Source organism: Scyliorhinus torazame, chromosome 10 (genome assembly GCF_047496885.1).
Source record: "Scyliorhinus torazame isolate Kashiwa2021f chromosome 10, sScyTor2.1, whole genome shotgun sequence".
Taxonomy (NCBI): domain Eukaryota; kingdom Metazoa; phylum Chordata; class Chondrichthyes; order Carcharhiniformes; family Scyliorhinidae; genus Scyliorhinus; species Scyliorhinus torazame.
This window is the reverse complement of record NC_092716.1, coordinates 196,872,802-196,894,121: the sequence shown is the minus strand read 5'-3', so window position 1 is coordinate 196,894,121 and position 21,320 is coordinate 196,872,802. Positions and strand designations below refer to the sequence as shown.

The following is a 21,320-nucleotide window of genomic DNA, read 5'->3' as shown; positions in this document are numbered from 1 at the left end:
CCTTTCAGTTTCCCCAGAACCTTCTCCTTAGTAATGGTCACTGCACTCACCTCTGCCCCCTGGTTCTCCTGGAGCTCTGGCATCCCACTGGTGTCTTACACCGTGAAGACTGGTGCAAAGTAACTATTCAGTTTGTCTGCCATTTCTTTGTTTCCTATTATGACTTCTCCAGCCACGTTTTCCAGTAGTCCAATGTCTATTTTTGCCTCTCTTACCTTTTACATATTGAAAAAAACTCTTCCTACCTTCCTTTACATTAGCTAGCTTGCACTCATACTTCATCTTCTACCCGTTATTGCTTTTTTAGCTGTTCTCTGCTCGCTTTTAAAGGCTTCCTAATCCTCTGGCTTCTCACTAATTCTCGCCAATTTGTATGCTTTTTCTTTAGCTTTTATGCTGTCCTTGACATCCCTCGTCATCCATGGATGCCTTGTCCATCCTCCTTGGGATGAATTTCTGCTGTGCCTCCCTAATAACCCGCCAAAACTCCTGCCATTGCTGTTCCACTATCTTCCCTGCTGGGCTCCTTTTCCAATCAACTCTGGCCAACTCCTCCCTCATGTCTTTGTAGTTACCTTTATTTAATTGTGGTACCGTTACATCTGACTGCAGCTTCTCCCTCTCAAACTGCAGGTTAATTCTATCATATTGTGGTCACTGCTCCCTAAGGGTTCCTTCACCTTAACTTCCCTAATCAAGTCTGCCTCATTACACAGGACCAAACCCAGAATTGCCTGTTTCCTAGTCGGCTCTGTCACAAGCTGCTCGAAAAAGTCATCTCTTAGACATTCCACAAATTCCTTTTCTTGGGATCCACTATCAACCTGATTCTCCCAGCCCACCTGCATATTGAAGTCTCCCATGATTATTGTAAATTGTCTTTTTTACATGCCTTTTTTAAACTGGCTGTCTTTCTGGATTCCACCCAAATTGTGATTTTCTTGGGGGATTCCAGACTGTTTATTGATCTGGGGATACTAATCTTTCAAAATACTCTGCTTTCAAACTCTTAAAAGAAAACCAGCTGCAACATCCACTGATTTTAACAAAAAATGATACAGAAGGCAAAATGATACAGAAGGCAAAAGGCATGTCTTCACATGAAAGAAATCTTCCAAGTAAACAGAAAGATGGTAATTCTATGTCTATTCCCTCCTTGGTCTTGTTTAAGGATTTTAATCCTGCATCGAATAATGATTAGAGAATCATCCTATACTCCTTGAAAGAGTTAGAACCATGGAACCATTCGGGGCTCATCAAGTCTGCACCCACCCTCTGAAAGAGCACCCTACCTAGGCTCACTCCCCCGCCCTCTCCCCATAACCCCACCTAATCTGCACGTCTTTGGACTGTGGAGGAAATTGGAGCACAAGGAGGACACCTTGACAGACATTGGGAGAATGTGCAAACTCAACACAAACAGTCACCCAAGGTTCGAATTGCTATGAGGCAGCACGGTAGCACAGTGGGTAGCACTGTTGCTTCACTGCTCCAGGGTCCCTGGTTCGATTTGCGGCTTGGGTCACTGTCTGTGCGGAGTCTGCACGTTCTCCCCGTGTCTGCGTGGGTTTCCTCCGGGTGCTCCGGTTTCCTCCCACAAGTCCCAAAAGACATGCTATTAGGTAATTTGGACATTCTGAATTCTCCGTTTGTGTACCCGAACATGTGCCGGAATGTGCGAACTAGGGGCTTTTCACAGTAACTTCATTGCAGTGTTAATATTCGCCTACTTGTGACAATAAAGATTATTATTATGAGGCCATGCTGCCCTTTTATTCAGTCCTTCTATATGTTAAAAGAAATAGTGGGTTGGGAATTAGTTTTAAGTGAATTTAGGCGCGAGTTGGCAACAGTAAGATTTCCCTGTCCTGTCCTACCCTGTTGCTAAATTGCAGTGTGCTCTTGTCTCAGGTGAACATGGTGATGGATTTGGAGGGAAATGACCTACAGGCAGAGAAAGCAGATCGCATGGAATTTGTCAGTCTGTTGAAGAAGATGTTGCTGATTGATGCAGAGAAGAGGATCACACCAGTGGAGACAATGAACCACCCCTTTGTAACCATGCAGCACTTACTGGACTTTCCACACAGCAACCAGTACGTCCTCGCTGTAAATAGGAGTTAATTGAATCCAAGTCACACACTATGCATATCCTCCCCTTAACATGGGTAAAATGTGCCCTTCAGGAACATCTTAACCATTCAGTCCTGGAATCATTTGTCACAGACCTGCATTTCCTCTGCATTCAGATGTTAGGTTAATGATTTACGTTAAAAAAGCACCTTACTGTTGTCAGAGCATGTCAACCTACCTGAGGAAATGCTTTTGAAGAACTATGACTTTTATGCAGCCAAGTCTATTCCAGTGTGAGCTTTCATTAATTTTTCTGAGAATAGGACATCACCAGTTATGACCTAGTCGTTATTGTCCTTGAGAAGATGGTGTTGAGCTGACACCTTGAACTGCTGCAGTACATGTGGTGTAGTTGGGGAGGAAGTTTGAAGACTTTAACCCAACAACTGTGAAGGAACGAATATGTATTTCCACAGATCAGGGGTTTGTGTGACTTGCAGGGGACCTTGTAGATGGTGGTGTTCCTCTGTGTCTGCTGCCCTTGTCCTAGATAGTAAAGGTGACAGGTTTAGAAGGTGCTAGGTTTAGAAGGTGCTGTCAAAAGAACCGTGGCAAATTGCTGCAGTGCATCTTGTAAATGGTATATACTGCTGCCACTGTGCGTCACAGGTGGAGGGAATGAATCTTTAATCTGGTAAATGGGCTGCTTTTTCCTGGGTGTTAAACACATGGACTCTGCCAACATTTCAATGTTTGAACCGTGCTGCTTAGCATGGCTGGTGTCATGAACAGGCCTAAAGAGGTCATAGTAAGTCTTCAGAATATCAATCTTTTTGAAAAGCTTGTGGACCAAGAGGCCCACAAGAGAGTCATTAGACCTCTGCAATTGCAAACTCCCCCCTCTCTCTCTCTCTCTCTCTCTCTCTCTCTCTCTACCCACACCCAACCATTCAAACACACCCTGATCACGAAGGTCCCTCCTCCCACTGACTGCTGGGCACTGCTCGTATCGTTCTCAGCTGCGGCCCCCTCCAGACATTCTCATGCTAAGCTGTCAATTATCACGGGGCATTTAAGGTGATTGGTACAAAGATTAGAGAGGACATGAGGAAAACCCTTTTCACCCACTGGATGATGGGTGTCTGGAATTCAATGCCTAAGTTGGTTGTTGAGGCTGAAACGCTCAGCTCATTTAAAATGGACCTAGATCTGCATCTGAAGTGCTGTAACCTGCAAGGCCAGGGATCAGTTGCTGAAAAGCAGGATAAAAATTAGAGGCTAGTTTATTTATTTTCTCTTTTTTGGCTGCACAGACTCGATCAGCTGAATGGCCTCTTTTGTCACCATAAAGTTTCAATAGTTCTATGCTTTCCCTCACCTCTCCTACCTATCTCACGCCTCCCCTCCCTATGCCACCCCTTCCTCACTATTCCTACTCTCCTCCTTATTCCACTTCTCCCCTCTCTATTCCACTCCTCTCCTCCTCATTCCATTTCTCCCCTCCCCATTCCGCTCCTTCCCTCCCTATTCCACTCCTTCCCTCCCTATTCCACTCCTTCCCTCCCTATTCCACTCCTACCCTCCCTATTCCACTCCTTCCCTCCCTATTCCACTCCTACCCTCCCTATTCCACTCCTTCCCTCCCTATTCCACTCCTTCCTTTCCCATTCCACTCCTTCCCTCCCCATTCCACTCCTTCCCTCCCCTTTCCACTCCTTCCCTCCCAATTCCACTCCTTCCCTCCCCATTCCACTCCTTCCCTCCCCATTCCACTCCTTCCCTCCCCATTCCACTCCTTTCCTCCACATTCCACTCCTTCCCTCCACATTCCACTCCTTCCCTCCACATTCCACTCCTTCCCTCCCTATTCCACTCCTTCCCTCCCTATTCCACTCTTTCCCTCCCCATTCCACTCCTTCCCTTCACCAGTCCACTCTTCCCTTCCCCAGTCCACCCTTCCCTTCCCCAGTCCACTCTTCCCTTCCCCAGTCCACTCTTCCCTTCCCCAGTCCACTCTTCCCTTCCCCAGTCCACTCTTCCCTTCCCCAGTCCACTCTTCCCCTCCCCAGTCCTCTCCTCCCCTCCCCATTCCACTCCTCCCATTCCACTCCTCCCCATCCCATTCCACTCCTTCCCTCCCCATTCCACTCCTCCCCGCCCCATTCCACTCCTCCCTTCCCCATTCCACTCCTCCCCTCCCCATTCCACTCCTCCCCTCCCCATTCCACTCCTCCCATTCCACTCCTCCCCATCCCATTCCACTCCTCCCCTCCCCATTCCACCCCTCCCCTCCCCACCCCTCCCCATTCCACCCCTCCCCATTCCACCCCACCCCTCCCCATTCCTCCCCTCCCCATTCCACCCCTCCCCTCCCCATTCCACTCCTCCCCTCCCCATTCCACCCCTCCCCTCCCCTTTCCACCCCTCCCCTCCCCTTTCCACCCCTCCCCTCCCCTTTCCACCCCTCCCCTCCCCTTTCCACCCCTCCCCTCCCCTTTCCACCCCTCCCCTCCCCTTTCCACCCCTCCCCTCCCCATTCCACTCCTCCCCTCCCCATTCCACTCCTCCCCTCCCCATTCCACTCCTCCCCTCCCCATTCCACTCCTCCCCTCCCCATTCCACTCCTCCCCTCCCCATTCCACTCCTCCCCTCCCCATTCCACTCCTCCCCTCCCCATTCCACTCCTCCCCTCCCCATTCCACTCCTCCCCTCCCCCCCCCTTCCTACTCATTCCATCCCTTCCCACTCCTCCCCATCTGTGATAGTCTGTCCCCTTTTAAGAGGTGATATTTGACAGGCCACGTGACAAGCCCTGAGTCTATGGGAGCAGAATGTGTGAATGTTACCCTATAGATGTTTCGGCGTGGATCTGGCTGTTGAGGTTTGGTCAGAATTAGCTTGGGAGTCATGGGAATAAGACGTGTCGTAAAATAAAAGTAAATTACTGCGGATGCTGGAATCTGAAACAAAAACAGAAAATGCTGGATAATCACAGCAGGTCTGACAGCATCTGTGGAGAGAGAAGAGAGCTAACGTTTCGAGTCTGGGTGGCTGTCAAAGCTCTTTGCCTATCTCACTCCTCCCCTCACTATGCTTGCTCTTACTCACTATCCTTCTCCCTCGCTTTTCTACTCCTCTCCCTGTTCCACTCCTCCCCTTCCTATCTGTAGTAGTTGTGCTGTCCTATGTATTTAGTTCTTCTTAGTTAAATAAATCACTGTTGTGATTGAGCATTACCTCGTCGATTGCCTCGCAATATCACCTCCCTATCTCTCTCCCCTCTTCCCTATCCCATTCCTCTAATCCTTTCTATTTCCTACCTCAACCTTTATGTGCAGGACTCGCAGATTTTACAAACCCAGCATGTCACCTGCTTGAGCGCCCCCTTCCCAAAAGCGACAACTTGGAGAATCTGCATACCTTTTAGCAGAGGGAGTAGGTGAAGAATCTCACTGAGCTGGTGGTCTGTTGCTGACAGAGAAAGGATTCTTGCTGCACCATTTCAGCTGAGGTGTTCAATCTGGGTGGAAGAAAGGCTCTACCTTGAAGTAGAGGATGCCAAAGGCCTATGAGGAGAAGGCACGTCAATGCAATTACTCCAGCAAAGGGCTGGGAAAGGCACAATGGTCTTCTGTGTGGTAAACATCCCAGTGATTCGAATTACAGTATAAAAGATTAAATGGGGGTCCAGATGTTTGTGATTCATCCAAATAACACTTGGTTTGTTTACATTTTCCCCATAGCGTCCAATCTTGTTTCCACATAATGGATGTTTGCAGATGGAGGCCGAATCTGTACGATGTAATAAACCGCAATAAGATGCCATTTATGAGACCCGTTGCCTCAAACAATGCCACAAATCTGAGCATGGCTTTCAATAAAATGGGCTCTGTACATAGCCAGGTAAGGAGAAAGTCTGTCTTTTTGGGGGGGGTGGGGAGGGGGGGGAGGTGGGGGTGGGGAGGGGGGGGGGGGGGGGGGGGGTGCGTGCGACGAGAGAGTTGACAAACCATTTGAGCAGAGCAAGATTCAGAGCTTACAGTTGAGCTTTAGGCCAAATGGCCGCCTCTTGCAATGACTCCGGAGTGATGGATTGGCATGGCCCTAGTTTTTTCTCTCACATGCTCACAACTTTGTTTTACCACCCATCCCCTCTGAGCTGCGCCAGTTCAACAGGTGTATTCTTTTGTTGTAATTAAAGGCAGACACCAACCAACTCGCTCTCCCCAGCGTGTCCTTGGGGTTGAACAGAGGGCAATCCTTCACCTTAACAGAAACTGGAGGCCTGTTTCAACTCTCACAGTGATTAATACAACTGGATGAGGCCCACAGCTCCGTGAACCAATAATTGAATCACTGCTGCTTCACACTTTTCCATTCTAGCGGGGGCAACAACTTACAAATATTCTGGATTCACTCAGACCAACAGCCCAGGAAGATCCTGTAAATAATTGGTTTACTCCCTGACTATGACCTCCTTCAACTCTGCAACCGATATTTGCAGTCATCCTTGATTTTATGCACTCTGCCATTGACCGCCATGCCTGTAGTTGCGTGACCCAATGCTTTGGAATTCCATCCCTAAACCTCTCCCTCTTTCTTTTTCATCCTTTAAGGCATGCCTTAAAACCAAGCTTGCTTGTGGTCAGCTATCCCAATATCTCCTTACTTGGTTTAGTTTCTAATCTTTGGTAGCACTCTTGTGTTAAAAACCTTTGGACGTTATACTGCTTTAAAGATGCTATATTGGTGCAATTTGTTGTTGCTTGGTCCTAAAACTGGCCATAAAACACTTATCTCAGATACAGTGAAGCCTGAACAATTGAAAATAAAAACAGATTTAGTATCTTGAGTGGCAGAAGGGATAGCTATCACTTAAGAGACTCTTTTGAAACAAAATGAATGTGAGAATTCTTGGGGTTCAGCACATTACACAACAGCACTACCTTGTGGTGGCTGGAAGTTTCTACAGCCCCTGTGCCTTCACTAAGCAGTGACAGAACCTTTCAAGGTTCCAGTTGGACAGTTTGATGATGAATTAAGCTTATGTATTTTAATCCCCGGTTCAAACAGTGACAGAGAAATAAGTTTGTTTTCTACCAGTAAGGAATGGTGTTGGGCAGTGGAGAGGTAACAATATATGAAGAGGAGCGAAGCAATGGGCAAGCATAAACAAATACACCATTGTTGACATGTTAGGAGAATCTGTTTGGCTGTGTGAGGCTGGTGTGAGTCACTCAGCCATTATTCAAATGAATGAACAGCTCACCACGTAGCTCTATTAAAACATTTGTACTGTGTGCTTTTGGGCTGAGTTTGAGACAGTGACACTGATGCTGTATAATGTCCATTTAGCACATACCACCGACTGGACCTTCCCTGATGCACCACGGGATACCACTGCAGCCGGGGACTACTCAGTTTGGGTGCAACGAGTCTTTCCAGCAGACCCTCATCCTCTGCCCACCCACACTTCAAGGTATGAGGGAGAAACCGGGACTACATGCCAGATCAGAACTCAAGAATTCTGAATTTAAAGTTATTCAGAAAGAAACAGTAATCATGTCATACATGGTGGAAGTAGATTAAATATTAACTTTCAGATGTGAATTGGATATAAACTTTAAACGTGCAGGGCTATTGAAGGAAGTGCAAGGAGATTGTGACCAGCTCTTTGAAAGAAACAGCAGACATGATGGGCTGATTGGCCTCCCTCTGCCTTCTAATTCTGTGCACATTGATGGTGGCTTCGGAATGCTATGATAAGGAAGGATAGGCGAGTAGGAAGGATAGGCGAGTAGGAAGGATAGGCGAGTAGGAAGGCTAGGCATGTGTTGGAAGGCTAGGCATGTGTTGGAAGGCTAGGCATGTGTTGGAAGGCTAGGCATGTGTTGGAAGGCTAGGCATGTGTTGGAAGGCTAGGCATGTGTTGGAAGGCTAAGCAACTGGGGAGATAACGCGCGAGTGGGAATGATAAGCAAGTGGGACTGCTATGCGAGTGCAAATAACACATGAATGTAAACTTTTCTAATTGCATTATTGAATCAGCAGCTTGACAAATCGGATGGATGACTGACGATGGATAACTTCCTGGAATGATAAGCAAGCCTTTGGCCTGCAATCTCCTCAGCGCCTCACTAAGTCCTTGCAACCTTCTTGTGCAGCCTGTTACCTGGGGAAATGATATCACTATTAGCACAACCATCTTTCAAAAGCAGTTAGAAATGGTCAATGATTTCTGGCCTTGTCAGCAATGCCCACATGCCATGAATGCATTAAAGGAGGAGAGGTCGAGAGGTGGAAAGCGTGGTTGCCAGCATGTGGAACAGTATGAAAATCAGGAATGCACAAGATGTCAGATTGGAGTCTAGAGCAATTGGAGGGTTATTGGCAATCCCCACTCACCAAGCTCTTCAACTCAAGCAGATGAAGTTTAAGTCAGAAAGATGTGAAGTTATTTTAGAAGAAAGAATGAAGTGAGGCAATATAAATTAAATCATACAGTTCTAAATAAAGTGCAGGAATAGTCCGATCTTGAGTTTCACATAAAAAAATCTTTGAAGGTTGCAGGACAAGCTGAGAAGGCTGTACAGAGCACATAGGGATCCTAAACTTTATAAACCGAGGAATAGAGTACAAAAGCAGGGAAGTATGTTAAACCTTTATAAATTACTGGTTAGGTCTCAGCTGGATTATTGTGTCCAGTTCTGGGCACCTCCATTTAGGAAGGGTGTCAAGGTGAATGTTAAGGAGACTCACTGGAATGGTAGCAGAGATGAGGAACTTCAGTTATGTAGTGAAACTGGAGAAGCTGAGATTGTTCTTCTTAGAGCAGAGAAGGTTAACAAGAGATTTGATAAAAGTATTCAAAATCGTGAATGTTTTGATGGAGTAGCACAAAGGAAACTATTTCCAGTGGCAGAAGGGCCAGTAACCAGAGGGCACAGATTTGAGGTAATTGGCAAAAGAACCAACGGTGTCATGAAATTGTTTTTATACAGTGAGTTGTTATGGGTTAGAATGCTCTGGCTGAAAGAACAGTGGAAACAGATTGAATAGTAGCTTTCAAAAGGGAATTGAATAAATACTTGAAAAGGAAAGTTTTGCAGGGTTGTGTGGAAAGAGCACGGGAGTGGGACCGAGTAGATAGCTCTTTCAAAGAGCTGTATGGCCTCCCCCTGTGCTGTATGATTCATCAATTCTAAGTGTTCAGACGTGAAGTAAGCTATATAAACTGACGTGGAAGAGAGTGTTGCACCCTATCTTGTTGCTCCTTTAAGCATTGTCCTTTAAGATTCTGCCATGTTAGTATATGCAAGCCTGAGATCTGTCCAGGTCAAGAGACAGTCATTTAGCTTTAAGTGAAATGTCAGGCTATGAACTGTGGGGTTGTTGTGTCTTTAGCAGAGTCCTTCCTACTCCTCTGTTCTTCTATCTACAGGCATCCCAGCTAACCCAGGTAAACCCACAGGATTCTCTGTTCGAATGGACAACACAGTGCCTCTCGTTACGCAGGCACCGACCATGCAGCCGCTTCAGCTGAGGCCTGGGGTTTTGACGCAGGTTTGTGCTTTCTGTTCCGGTCATACTGAAGGCCTATCGGTAACTCCAGTCTCTCAACTCAAATTGCCCAAGCGCAACCAGAAGATAGACAATAATTGCGAGCCTTGTCAATAACGTCCACATCTCGAGAATGGAAGGTTTTTTTTAATAAGTACCATTAAAGCTCTTGTCTTGCAAGCGGTTTTAAAATTCTCATCTTTGTTTGCAAGCTCCTTCATGGCCTCAGCCCTCCCTATCTGTAATCTGCCAAGTTGTACAACCTTCTGAGGTCTCTACTTCCAATTCTGGGATCTTTCACATCCTTGATCTTCATCACTGGCAGCTATACTTTCCTCCCCAAATCTCTGTTCCCCTCTACAATGTTTAAAATTCATTCATAGGATGTGGGCATCGCTGACCAGGCCCACTCCTAATTATCCTTGAAATATGGCAGTGAACCACTTCATTTATAAGTAGGCAACTAGGCTGTTTCAGAGGACAGTTCAAGAATTAACCACATTTCTGTGGGTCTGGAGTCACATAAAGGCCAGGATGTGCAAGGAAGGTCAGATGTTAGGAAAGTTATGATAATCCAGTCATTACATGGTCACTGTTACCAAAACTAGTTTTTGATTAATTGCTGTGGTAGGATGTGAAATCATGTCTCTGGATCATTAGCCCAGACTTCTGGATCACTGGCCCAATAACACGAACAGTGTGCAATTCAAAACTGGGTACATGAGCAGCAGCAGCACTGTGTACAACCACAATCTATAACCTCAAGGCCTGGCATATCCCCCACTCTACCACCAAGCAAGGGGATCAGCAGTAGTTCAATGAAGAGTGCAAGTGGGCAGGCCAGGAGCAGCACCAGGCATACCTAAAAATCAGGTGGCAACCTGGTGAAGCTATAACACAGGACTACTTGTGTTCCAAAAGTGAAAACAACATGTGACAGAGCTAAGAGCTCCCTCAACCAATGGATCAGAACTGAGCTCTGCAGACCTACTATATCCAGTCGTGAATTGTGGTGGACAATTAAACAACTAACCATAGCAGGAGAGTACAAAGATATCACCAGCCACAATGATGGGGGAGGCCAGCACATCCGTGCAGAAGACAAGGCTGAAGTATTTGCAACAATCTTCAGTCAGAGGTGCTGAGTGGATAATCCATCTCGGCTTCCTCCCAATGTCCCCATCGTCACCGATCCTAGTCTTCAGCCAATTCAATCCAATTCACTCCACGTAATATCAAGAAACTGCTGAAGGCACTGGACACTGCAACGTCTATGGGCCCTGACAATATTCGGGCAAAGGACTGTGCTCCAGAACTTGCTGTCCCCTCGCTAAGCTGTCCCAGTACAGTTACAATACAGGCACCTACCCAGAATGTGGAAATTTGCCCTGACATGCAAAAGGCAGGACAAATCAAGCCCAGCCTTTTACTACCCATCAGTCTGCTCTTGATCATCAGCAAAGTGATGGAAAGTATTGACAAAGAACTTACTCAACAGTAACCTTCTCAGTGACGCTCAGTTAGGGTTCCGCCAGGGTCATTCAGCTCCTGACCTCATTACAGTCTTTATCCAAACAAGAGAAAAGAAGAAAAGAGCTGAACTCAGATGTGAGTGACTGCCCTTGACATCAAAGCACCATTTGATCGAGTGTGGCATCAAGGAGCCCTAACACAACTGGAGTCGATTGGAATTGAGGAGAAAACTCTACTGGTTGAAGCCATATCTGGCACAAAGGAAGCTTGCTGTGGTTGTTGGAGGACAATCCTCTCAGTCCCAGGACATCACTGCAAGATTTCTTCAAGGTAGTGGCCAAGGCCCAACATCGTCAGCTGCTTTATCAATTACCTTCCATCCATCATCAAGTCAGAAGTGAGGATGTTTACTGATGATTGCACAATGTTCTTTACATTTGCAGCGATGCAGATACTGAAGCAGTCTGTACCCATATGCAACAAGATTGGGCAACATTGAGGCTTGGGATGATATGTGGCAAGTAACACTTGCGCCATACAAGTTGCAGACAATGGCCATCTCCAAAAGAGAGAATCCAACCATCTCCCCATGACATTCATTGGGATTACCATTGCTGAATCCCCACATGTCAACATCTTGGGGGTTACCATTGACTAGAAACTGAACTGGACCAGCCATATAAATACTATGGCTACAAAAGGAAGTCAGAGGCTGGCAATTCTGCAGTGGACAACTCACTCCATGATTCCCCAAAGTAAATTACAAGGCACAAGTCAGGAATGTGATGGAATACTCTCCAGTTTCTTGAATGAGTGCAGCTCCAACAATACTTAAAACGATCGGCACCATCCTGAACCAAACAGCCCGTTTGGTTGGCACCCCATCCACATCCTTCAACATCCACTCCCTCCAACACCTATGCACAGTGATAGCAGTACGTACCATCTACAAGATACATCTCAGCAACTCACTACGGCTCCTTCGACTGCAACTTCCAAACCATCTACCACCTCGAAGGAAAAAGGTAACAAATGCATGGAGGCAGCGCCATCTTAAACAAAGAACAAAGAACAAAGAAATGTACAGCACAGGAACAGGCCCTTCGGCCCTCCAAGCCCGTGCCGACCATACTGCCCGACTAAACTACAATCTTCTACACTTCCTGGGTCCGTATCCTTCTATTCCCATCCTATTCATATATTTGTCAAGATGCCCCTTAAATGTCCCTATCGTCCCTGCCTCCACTACCTCCTCCGGTAGTGAGTTCCAGGCACCCACTACCCTCTGCGTAAAAAACTTGCCTCGTACATCTACTCTAAACTTTGCCCCTCTCACCTTAAACCTATGCCCCCTAGTAATTGACCCTTCTACCCTGGGGAAAAGCCTCTGACTATCCACTCTGTCTATGCCCCTCATAATTTTGTATACCTCTATCAGGTCGCCCCTCAACCTCCTTCGTTCCAGTGAGAAAGTTCTCCTACAAACCACAAATCATCCCGATGTGGAACTATATCGTTGCCCCTTCACTGTCGCTGTGCGCCTTCCAAATAACACTCTGGTTGTGCCTTCACGTGGACTGCGGTGGTTCAGGAAGGCAGCTCACCACAACCTTCTCTGGAGCGATTAGGGACTGGCAATAAATGTTGGCCTATCCAGCATCTCGTGAAAATTTTAAAGAAAAATCTCTCCCACTTAACGATGCTCCTTAAAATCTACCTCCTTAACCAAACATTTTAGTCACCTGCCTTAATATACCTTTACATGTTGGTGTCAAAGTTTAAATGATGATGCTCTTGTGAAATGGCTTGGTCATTTTGCTATGTTGAAGGTGTATTATTATGCCATTTGTAGCTGCTATAGTTTTGAATGTATGAAAAGCTGTGTTTTTATTGTTATAGGCATGGACGAGTCGAAACCAGCAGTTACTGGTCCCGACCTGGCAGCAAGTAACAGCTATGGCGCCCTCCACTACATCACTGCCATCCGATACTGTGGCAGGTCCACAGAGACTGGGCGACTGGGGGTATGTAAGATGCCAAGTGCAAGAAACTAGGGAGGAGGAGTTTGGGGTAGCAAAGCGGGTTTGTCCTGCATTCTCACTATGCTGAAAATACAGGAACATGAAATGAAAATCAAAATCGCTTATTGTCACAAGTAGGCTTCAAATGAAGTTACTGTGAAAAGCCCCTAGTCGCCACATTCCGGCGCCTGTTCGGGGAGGCTGTTACAGGAATTGAACCGTGCTGTTGGCCTGCCTTGGTCTGCTTTTAAAGCCAGCGATTTAGCCTTGTGCTAAACAGCCCCTATAGGGATCATAGGAGCAGGCGTAAACTATTGAACCTTTTGAGCCTATTCCACCAATCCATTCAATCAGGGTTGCGATATATCTTAACTCCATCTACCCAGCTTAGTTCTGTAACCCTTCATACCCTTGCCCAACAAAAATGTTTCAATATCAAGGGCAGCACAGTGGCCAGCATTGTTGCCTCACAGCACCAGGGACCCGGGTTCAATTCTAGCCTTGGGTGACTGTCTGTGTGGAGTTTGCACATTCTCCCTGTGTCTGTGTGGGTTTCCTCTGGGTGCTCCGGCTTCCTTCTACAGTCCAAAGATGTCCAGGTTAGGTAGATTGGCCATGCTAAATTCTCCCTTAGTGACCAACGATTAGGTGGGAGTTTGGGCCTACGTAACGTGTTCTTTCGGAGGGTTGGTGCAGTCTCAATGGGTCGAATGGCCTCATGCACTGTAGGGATTCTATAATTCTATCAGTTGATATTTTCAATTGAGACGCCAAACTCGGCAGCTTTTCCGGGGGAGAGTTCCAGATTTCCACTGCCCTTTGTGTAAAGAAGTGTTTCCTTCTTTTGTCTGAATGACCTCGCTCTAATTTTAAGTTTATGCAATGCAACTAGTAGGAATCATTTCACTCCATATATCCAATTTGTTTCCTAAACACCTCAATTAGATCAACCCTATACTTGTAAATTCCAGGGAATACAAATGAGTGAATCCCATCCAAAGGACCCAAACGTTAGTGTTTTGGTGCTGATTGCCTTACCGGGACAGAGAATCTCAATTCATGGTCAACTGGCAAATAGCTAAAACGTGTCAAATAGCTAAAACGTGTCAGTGAGTTCACATTCTGCTGTACCCTGTGCTATGGTGGGGGTTACAGAATACCAGGCATTATCTCCAGAGTTCAGCAATCGCAAACAGCAGAGGACCAATCATCCTCTGCAGTGTCGATTGCTGAAAATGGATCATTAGCACTTGGTACCCCATCTCTCAGCCGTATGTGGAATCTGAACAGTGTTTAGTAGCAGTGCATGAGTATGTTGCATCATGTTGCACTTTACTGTTTGAGGTCATTGTGTAAAGTTGGGTTTTGGTGTGATTGATGGGATTAGAGTAACTCAAGGGGCACTATTTGCCACAGAATACTTAACAGTGATAAAGGTAGCACACCCCAGACTGGTTTATGTATCATCCCCTAGACGGACTTTTGAGGTCTGCTTGGGGTAAACAAATATTGCAGCCGTTCGCTTCCTGTTGCATAACTTGTCTGTTCATTGCAGTTTTATTATCATTCATAAAAGCAATCTGCTAAAATTAATGTCACCTAGCATTTACCATGAACAATATCCGTAAGTAAGCATTTTATACACTGTTGTGACATTCCTTTCTCCCTATTTAAACTCTCCCTTCTACTTCTCCCTTACTCTTTCTTGCTTTCTATCTCATTCTCTCTTCCCACTTTCTCTCAATAACACTTCCTGCGTATGGCTCTGTTACCCTTTTTCTTTCTCTTATTTTGTTCTGCAGTCTTCTAATTTAGATTGAAGGACTAGAAATAGAATATTATCCATTCATTCATATTCTGGTCATTGTTGTTTAATTGTTGCCAACATAACTCGATGAGCTCTTGAGCATTGGAATGGCTAACGTTACTGCCTCCCCTGTTGAAATATCGGTTTGAAGCCATTCATATTCTTAGATACGAAGAACTATTGTCCCAATGCGTTGTGTGTTCAATCTCTAGGTTTGTCAAGCCAGTATGTGTTATTCCTTGTGCCTATTCTTGACCAATATGTTTCCTTCTTTCCCCACAGGAAAGTGCATGTCCCTGGCAGCCATTACAGTTCCATATTGCCGCAGCATCTTTTAACCAACCAAATGGCACTTTCAGCCGCGAATCCCATCAGTGTGGGAATAGCCCAGGTGATCTGGGCTCAGCCCTCTGCAGCTAACCGGAAGAGAAATAAGCACTGTCAGAAGAGGTCAGTGATGGGCAGGCTTTCAATGGCCGAGAATAACCTCAACCGGGTTTCCAGGCTTTAGTAAAAGGCCATTAGTGTAAGACTGTTGTCAATAAATCCGCCAGGGAATGCAGGAGAAACTTTTACCCAGACGGTGGTTAGAATGTGGAAATAGCTATCACAAGGAGTGATTGAGGCATTTAAAGAGAAGCTGGATAAGAACATGTGAGAGAAAGGAGTATAAGGATATGATGATAGAGTTAAATGAATTAAGGTGGGAAGCGGCTAGTGTGGGGCAAAAGTACTGGCATGGACCTGTGCTGCACTGAAACTCTCCTTTTCAAATGCAACTCATTTTTTTAAAAGTCTGCATCAGTATACATATGTTTATTGCTGAAGAAAGAGACATACTGCCAAGGCTTTCATCTTGTAGTCATCAGGACAGAGACAAGAATGCCAAATTTCAAAGGGAGCAACAGCTATCTCCCTTTGAAACTTGGTGTTCGTGCTCCTATCCTGAAGAGTGCAAGACAAAAAGCTTTCTCATCATGTCACTTTTTCAGCAATACTCAAGTCCTGTACTACCAAGCGATTAAATGTATATCATATATATATGTGTATATATATATAATAAATGTTGCTTAAATATAGTGGAATTTATTGAAAAACAGCCCATCAATGTCTTGCTTCGTATTAGTTTGAGGGCAGCTAATATAAACAGGTGGAAATTCTGTGGCATTGCTTGTAATATGATAGAGGGCTCATTGAATGAGGATTCTACAGTGCAATAGTAAAAATAAGTAATGATGACCATCGGCTGCTCTCCCCTTTGGGACAATGTTGAGAAGGTGGAGCCTGCATGAATAACCTCAGCCGGTACGGGAATTGAACCCATGCTGTTTGCCTCGCTCTCCACCACAAACTAGCTGTGCAGCCAACTGAGCTAAACCTGCAATCAATTAGAAATCACTAAATGATGAAAAAATCCACCTTTACACTATTAGTCTCACTGTTAAAACCTTTGAAAAAGCCACACTTTATTGAATGAGGTGTAACTGAATTCATGAACCGAGAACTAACTTCATAATTAATGCTGAACAGCCTTACTGATCTGGAAAATTAATTTGATATTTGTGGAATGCTAGATTTTTCCAATATAGAATAAACTCTATATATGGAATCCCTGCATACAGAAGGAGGCCCATCGAGTCTGCACCAACGCTCTGAAAAAGCAACCTAACCAGGCTCCCGCTCTTTCGCTACAACTTCATAACCCCACTTAACCCGCACATCCCTAGGCACTAAGGAACAATTTAGCATCCACCTAACCTGCACATCTTTGGACTTTGGGAGGAAAGTGGCGCCCCAGAGAGAACTCACGCAGACATGGGGAGAACATGCAAACTCAACACTTGTAACCCAAGGCTGGAATTGAATCCAGCCATGCTAACCACTTTGCCACCCGTGTTTAAAATATTTTTTTCAAAAGTTTGTTCATGTCACTTCAGTTTCTACCTTAATTCCATATGCATGTCCTAATCATTTATTTCACAATCTGAAAACATTTACCAAAAGTAATGTTCAATCAGTGCATTTTGCTTCCTGGCCTGCTGCCTTTAAGAATACTTCAGTTTATTGGCTGTTTGATGTCAATGTCTTTAAAAAATATATATATTTATTCAAATTTTTCAACAAATTTTCAACAAACCCCCCCCCCCCCCCCCCCCCCAACAAGAAGAAAGAAACAAGAACACAACAATCAGAAATCATACATTGGATTTTCCCCATATACAATAACCCCCCATATAACATTTAAAAACACAAATAGGGGGGAAAAAAACACCTTCACCCAAACGCCACCCCAAAAGAACATCCCCCCCCTCTTCTCCCACCGCCCTTGGGCTGCTGCTGCTGACCTCCTAGCGCTCCGCGAGAAAGTCTAGAAACGGTTGCCACCGCCTGAGGAACCCTTGCACAGACCCTCGCAAAGCAAACTTTATCCTCTCCAGCTTGATGAACCCTGCCATGTCATTGATCCAAGCTTCCACACTAGGGGGCTTCGCCTCTTTCCATAGTGGCAAAATCCTCCGCCGGGCTACCAGGGACGCAAAGGCCAGAATACCGGCCTCTTTCGCCTCCTGCACTCCCGGCTCGTCCGATACCCCAAATAATGCTAATCCCCAGCTCGGCTTGACCCGGGCGTTCACCACCTTGGACATAGTCCTCGCAAAACCCCTCCAAAACCCATCCAGCGCCAGGCACGACCAGAACATATGGACGTGGTTTACCGGGCTCCCCGAGCACCTCCCACATCTGTCCTCCACCCCAAAGAACCTACTCAACCTCGCCCCTGTCATATGCGCTCTGTGAGTAACTTTGAACTGTATTAGGCTGAGCCTGGCGCAAGAGGAGGAAGAATTAACCCTACTCAGGGCATCAGCCCACAGACCCTCATCTATATCCTCTCCAAGCTCCTCCTCCCACTTGCCCTTTAACTCCTCCACCGTGGCCTCCTCCTCTTCCTTCAGCTCCTGGTAAATTGCCGAAACCTTGCCTTCTCCAACCCATACACCGGAAATCACCCTGTCCTGAATCCCACGTGCCGAAAGCAGCGGGAATTCCCTCACCTGCCGCCTCACAAATGCCCTCACTTGCATGTACCTGAAAGCGTTTCCCGGGAGTAGCCCAAACTTCTCCTCCAGCGCCCCTAGGCTCGCAAACGTTCAATCGATGAACAGGTCCCCCATTCTTCTAATCCCTGCCCGATGCCGGCTCCGAAAACCCCATCCATCCTTCCCGGGACGAACCGATGATTCTCCCAAATCGGGGACCAAACCGAGGCTCCCACCTCGCCCCTGTGTCGCCTCCACTGCCCCCAGATCTTCAGCGTCGCCTCCACCACCGGACTCATGGTGTACCTTGTCGGCGAGAGCGGCAGCCGTGCCGTCACCAGCGCCCTCAGGCTCGTGCCCACACAGGACGCCATCTCTAGCCTCTTCCACGCCGCCCCTCTCCCTCCATTACCCACTTACGGATCATCTGCCCAATAATAGCCACACAAATTCGGCAGCGCTCCAGAACCACCCTCTTCACCCTTGGGGTCTTATTCGCCCACACAAATTCCATGATGCTTCTGCTTACCCATTTGAAAAAGGCCTTGGGCATCATAATGGGAAGGCACTGGGACACAAAGAGAAACCTCGGGAGGACCGTCATTTTGACCGACTGGTAGCACGGTCGCATTGTGGATAGCATAATTGCTTCACAGCTCCAGGGTCCCAGGTTCGATTCCTGGCTTGGGTCACTGTCTGTGAGGAGTCTGCACATCCTCCCCGTGTGTGCGTGGGTTTCCTCCGGGTGCTCCGGTTTCCTCCCACAGTCCAAAGATGTGCAGATTAGGTGGGTTGGCCATGATAAATTGCCCTTAGTGTCCAAAATTGCCCTTAGTGTTGGGTGGGGTTACTGGTTTATGGGGATAGGGTGGAGGTGTTGACCTTGGGTAGGGTGCTCTTTCCAAGAGCCGGTGCAGACTCGATGGGCCGAATGGCCTCCTTCTGCACTGTAAATTCTATGATAATCTACCCGCTAGTGAGAGTGGCAGCATATCCCATTTTAAAAAATCCTCCTCCATCTGCTCCACTAACCGCGTCAAATTGAGCTTATGCAGAGCCCCCCAACTCCTAGCTACTTGGATCCCTAGGTACCGAAAGCTCCTTTCCGCCCTCTTCAGCGGTAGCTCGTCTATCCCCCTTCCCTGGTCCCCTGAATGCACCACAAAGAGCTCGCTCTTCCCTACGTTCAGTTTATACCCCAAAAAGTCCCCAAACTCACTAAGGATCCGCATGACCTCCGCCATCCTATCCACTGGATCTGCAACATACAACAACAGGTCATCGGCATACAACAACACCCGGTGTTCCTCTCCCCCCCCCTCCCCCCCCCCCCCCCCCCCCCCGGACCAATCCCCTCCATTTCCTGGACTCCCTCAGTGCCATGGCCAGCGGCTCAATTGCCAGTGCAAACAACAAGGGGGATAAGGGGCACCCCTGCCTCGTCTCCTGGTACAGCCGAAAGTACTCCGACCTCCGCCGGTTCATAGCCACACTCGCCATCGGGGCTCTATATAGCAGCCTGACCCAACTGATGAACCCCTCCCTGAACCCAAACCTCCGCAACACTTCCCAAAGATACTCCCACTCCACCCAATTAAAGGCCTTCTCCGCGTCCATAGCTGCCACTACCTCCGCTTCCCCCTCCACCGAGGGCATCATAATCACATTGAGGGGCCTCCGCACATTTGTATTTAGCTGTCTACCCTTCACAAATCTTGTCTGGTCCTCATGAATCACCCCCGGGACACAGTCCTCAATTCTCGTAGCCAGCACCCTCGCCAGCAACTTAGCGTCAACATTGAGGAGCGAGTTCGGTCTATTGCAATGGATCCTTGTCCCGCTTCAAGATCAAAGAAATCAGCGCCCTGGACATTGTCGGGGGCAAGGTCCCCCCTACCTCTCTTTATTAAAAGTCCTCACTAGCAATGGGCCCAGCAGGTCCATGTATTTCCTGTAAAATTCAACCGGGAACCCATCCGGCCCCGGGGCCTTCCCTGCCTGCATGCTCCCCAATCCTTTAACCAGCTCCTCCAGCCCAATCGGTGCCCCCAAACCAGCTACCTCCTCCTCCTCCACCCTCGGGAACCTCAGCTGATCTAGGAATCGTCGCATCCCTTCCTCCCCCGCTGGGGGCTCAGACCTGTACAGATCCCCATAGAAGTCCCTAAATACCTCGTTTATTCTCACCGCAATCCGCACCGTATTCCCCCCTCTATCCTTAACTCCACCAATCTCCCTCGCTGCCTCCCTCTTACGAAGCTGATGTGCCAGCATCCGACTCGCCTTCTCCCCATACTCATACGTCGCCCCCTGCACTTTTCCTCCACTGTGCCTCTGCTTTCCCCGTGGTCAACAGGTCGAATTCCGTCTGGAGATTTTGTCGCTCCCTAAGTAGCCCCTCCTCGGGGGCCTCTGCATAACTCCTGTCCACCCTTAAAATCTCCCCCACCAACCTCTCCCTCTCCCTCCCCTCTCTCTTCTCCCTGTGGGCCCTAATGGAGATTAGCTCTCCCCTGACCACCGCCTTCAACGCCTCCCAGACTACCCCCACCTGCACCTCCCCGTTGTCGTTGGCCTCCAAGTATCTTTCAATACACCCCCGCACCTGCCCGCACACCCCCTCATCTGCCAACAGTCCCACATCGAGGCGCCACAGCGGGCGCTGGTCCCTCTCCTCCCCCAACTCCAGCTCCACCCAATGCAGTGCATGGTCAGAGATGGCTATGGCCGAATATTCCGTTCCCTCCACTTTTGGGATTCGCGCCCTACACAAAATGAAAAAATCTATCCGGGAGTAGGCTCTATGGACGTGGGAAAAGAAGGAAAATTCCCTGGCCAACGGCCTGGCAAACCTCCATGGATCCATTCCCCCCCCCCATCTGGTCCATAAACCCCCTGAGGACCTTGGCCACAGCCGGCCTCTTACCCATCCTGGACCTAGAACAGGGTCCAGCACAGTGTTGAAGTCCCCCCCCCCATTATCAAGCTTCCTACCTCCAGATCCGGAATCCGACCCAGCATGCGTTTCATAAATCCGGCATCATCCCAATTCGGGGCATATACGTTCACCAGTACCACCCGCACCCCCTGCAACCTACCCCTCACCATCACGTATCGACCTCCATTATCCACTACAATATTCAGTGCCTCGAACGACACCCGCTTCCCCACCAGTACTGCAACCCCTCTGTTCTTCGCATCCAGCCCTGAATGAAAGACCTGCCCTACCCATCCCTTTCTCAGCCTAACCTGATCTGCCACCTTCAGATGTGTCTCACCCCCGACTAGCCATCTCCTTTTCTAGGCCAGCCACATGCTCGCGCCTTCCGCACCTTCCAGTCCCCC

General features: G+C 47.6%; 1 protein-coding gene across 4 annotated transcripts in view; it reads left to right on the top strand.

Moving 5' to 3' along the window:
- Positions 1–21,320, top strand: part of hipk3a (homeodomain interacting protein kinase 3a) — a 334,036-nt gene that overhangs the window by 286,582 nt on the left and 26,134 nt on the right. For all 4 annotated transcript variants that reach the window (XM_072466227.1, XM_072466226.1, XM_072466229.1 and 1 more), the window contains 6 exons: positions 1,912–2,096; positions 5,817–5,976; positions 7,429–7,552; positions 9,515–9,636; positions 13,006–13,130; positions 15,217–15,384. In XM_072466227.1, the coding sequence (XP_072322328.1) occupies positions 1,912–2,096; positions 5,817–5,976; positions 7,429–7,552; positions 9,515–9,636; positions 13,006–13,130; positions 15,217–15,384 (884 nt within the window). The remainder of the gene's footprint in view (positions 1–1,911; positions 2,097–5,816; positions 5,977–7,428; positions 7,553–9,514; positions 9,637–13,005; positions 13,131–15,216; positions 15,385–21,320) is intronic.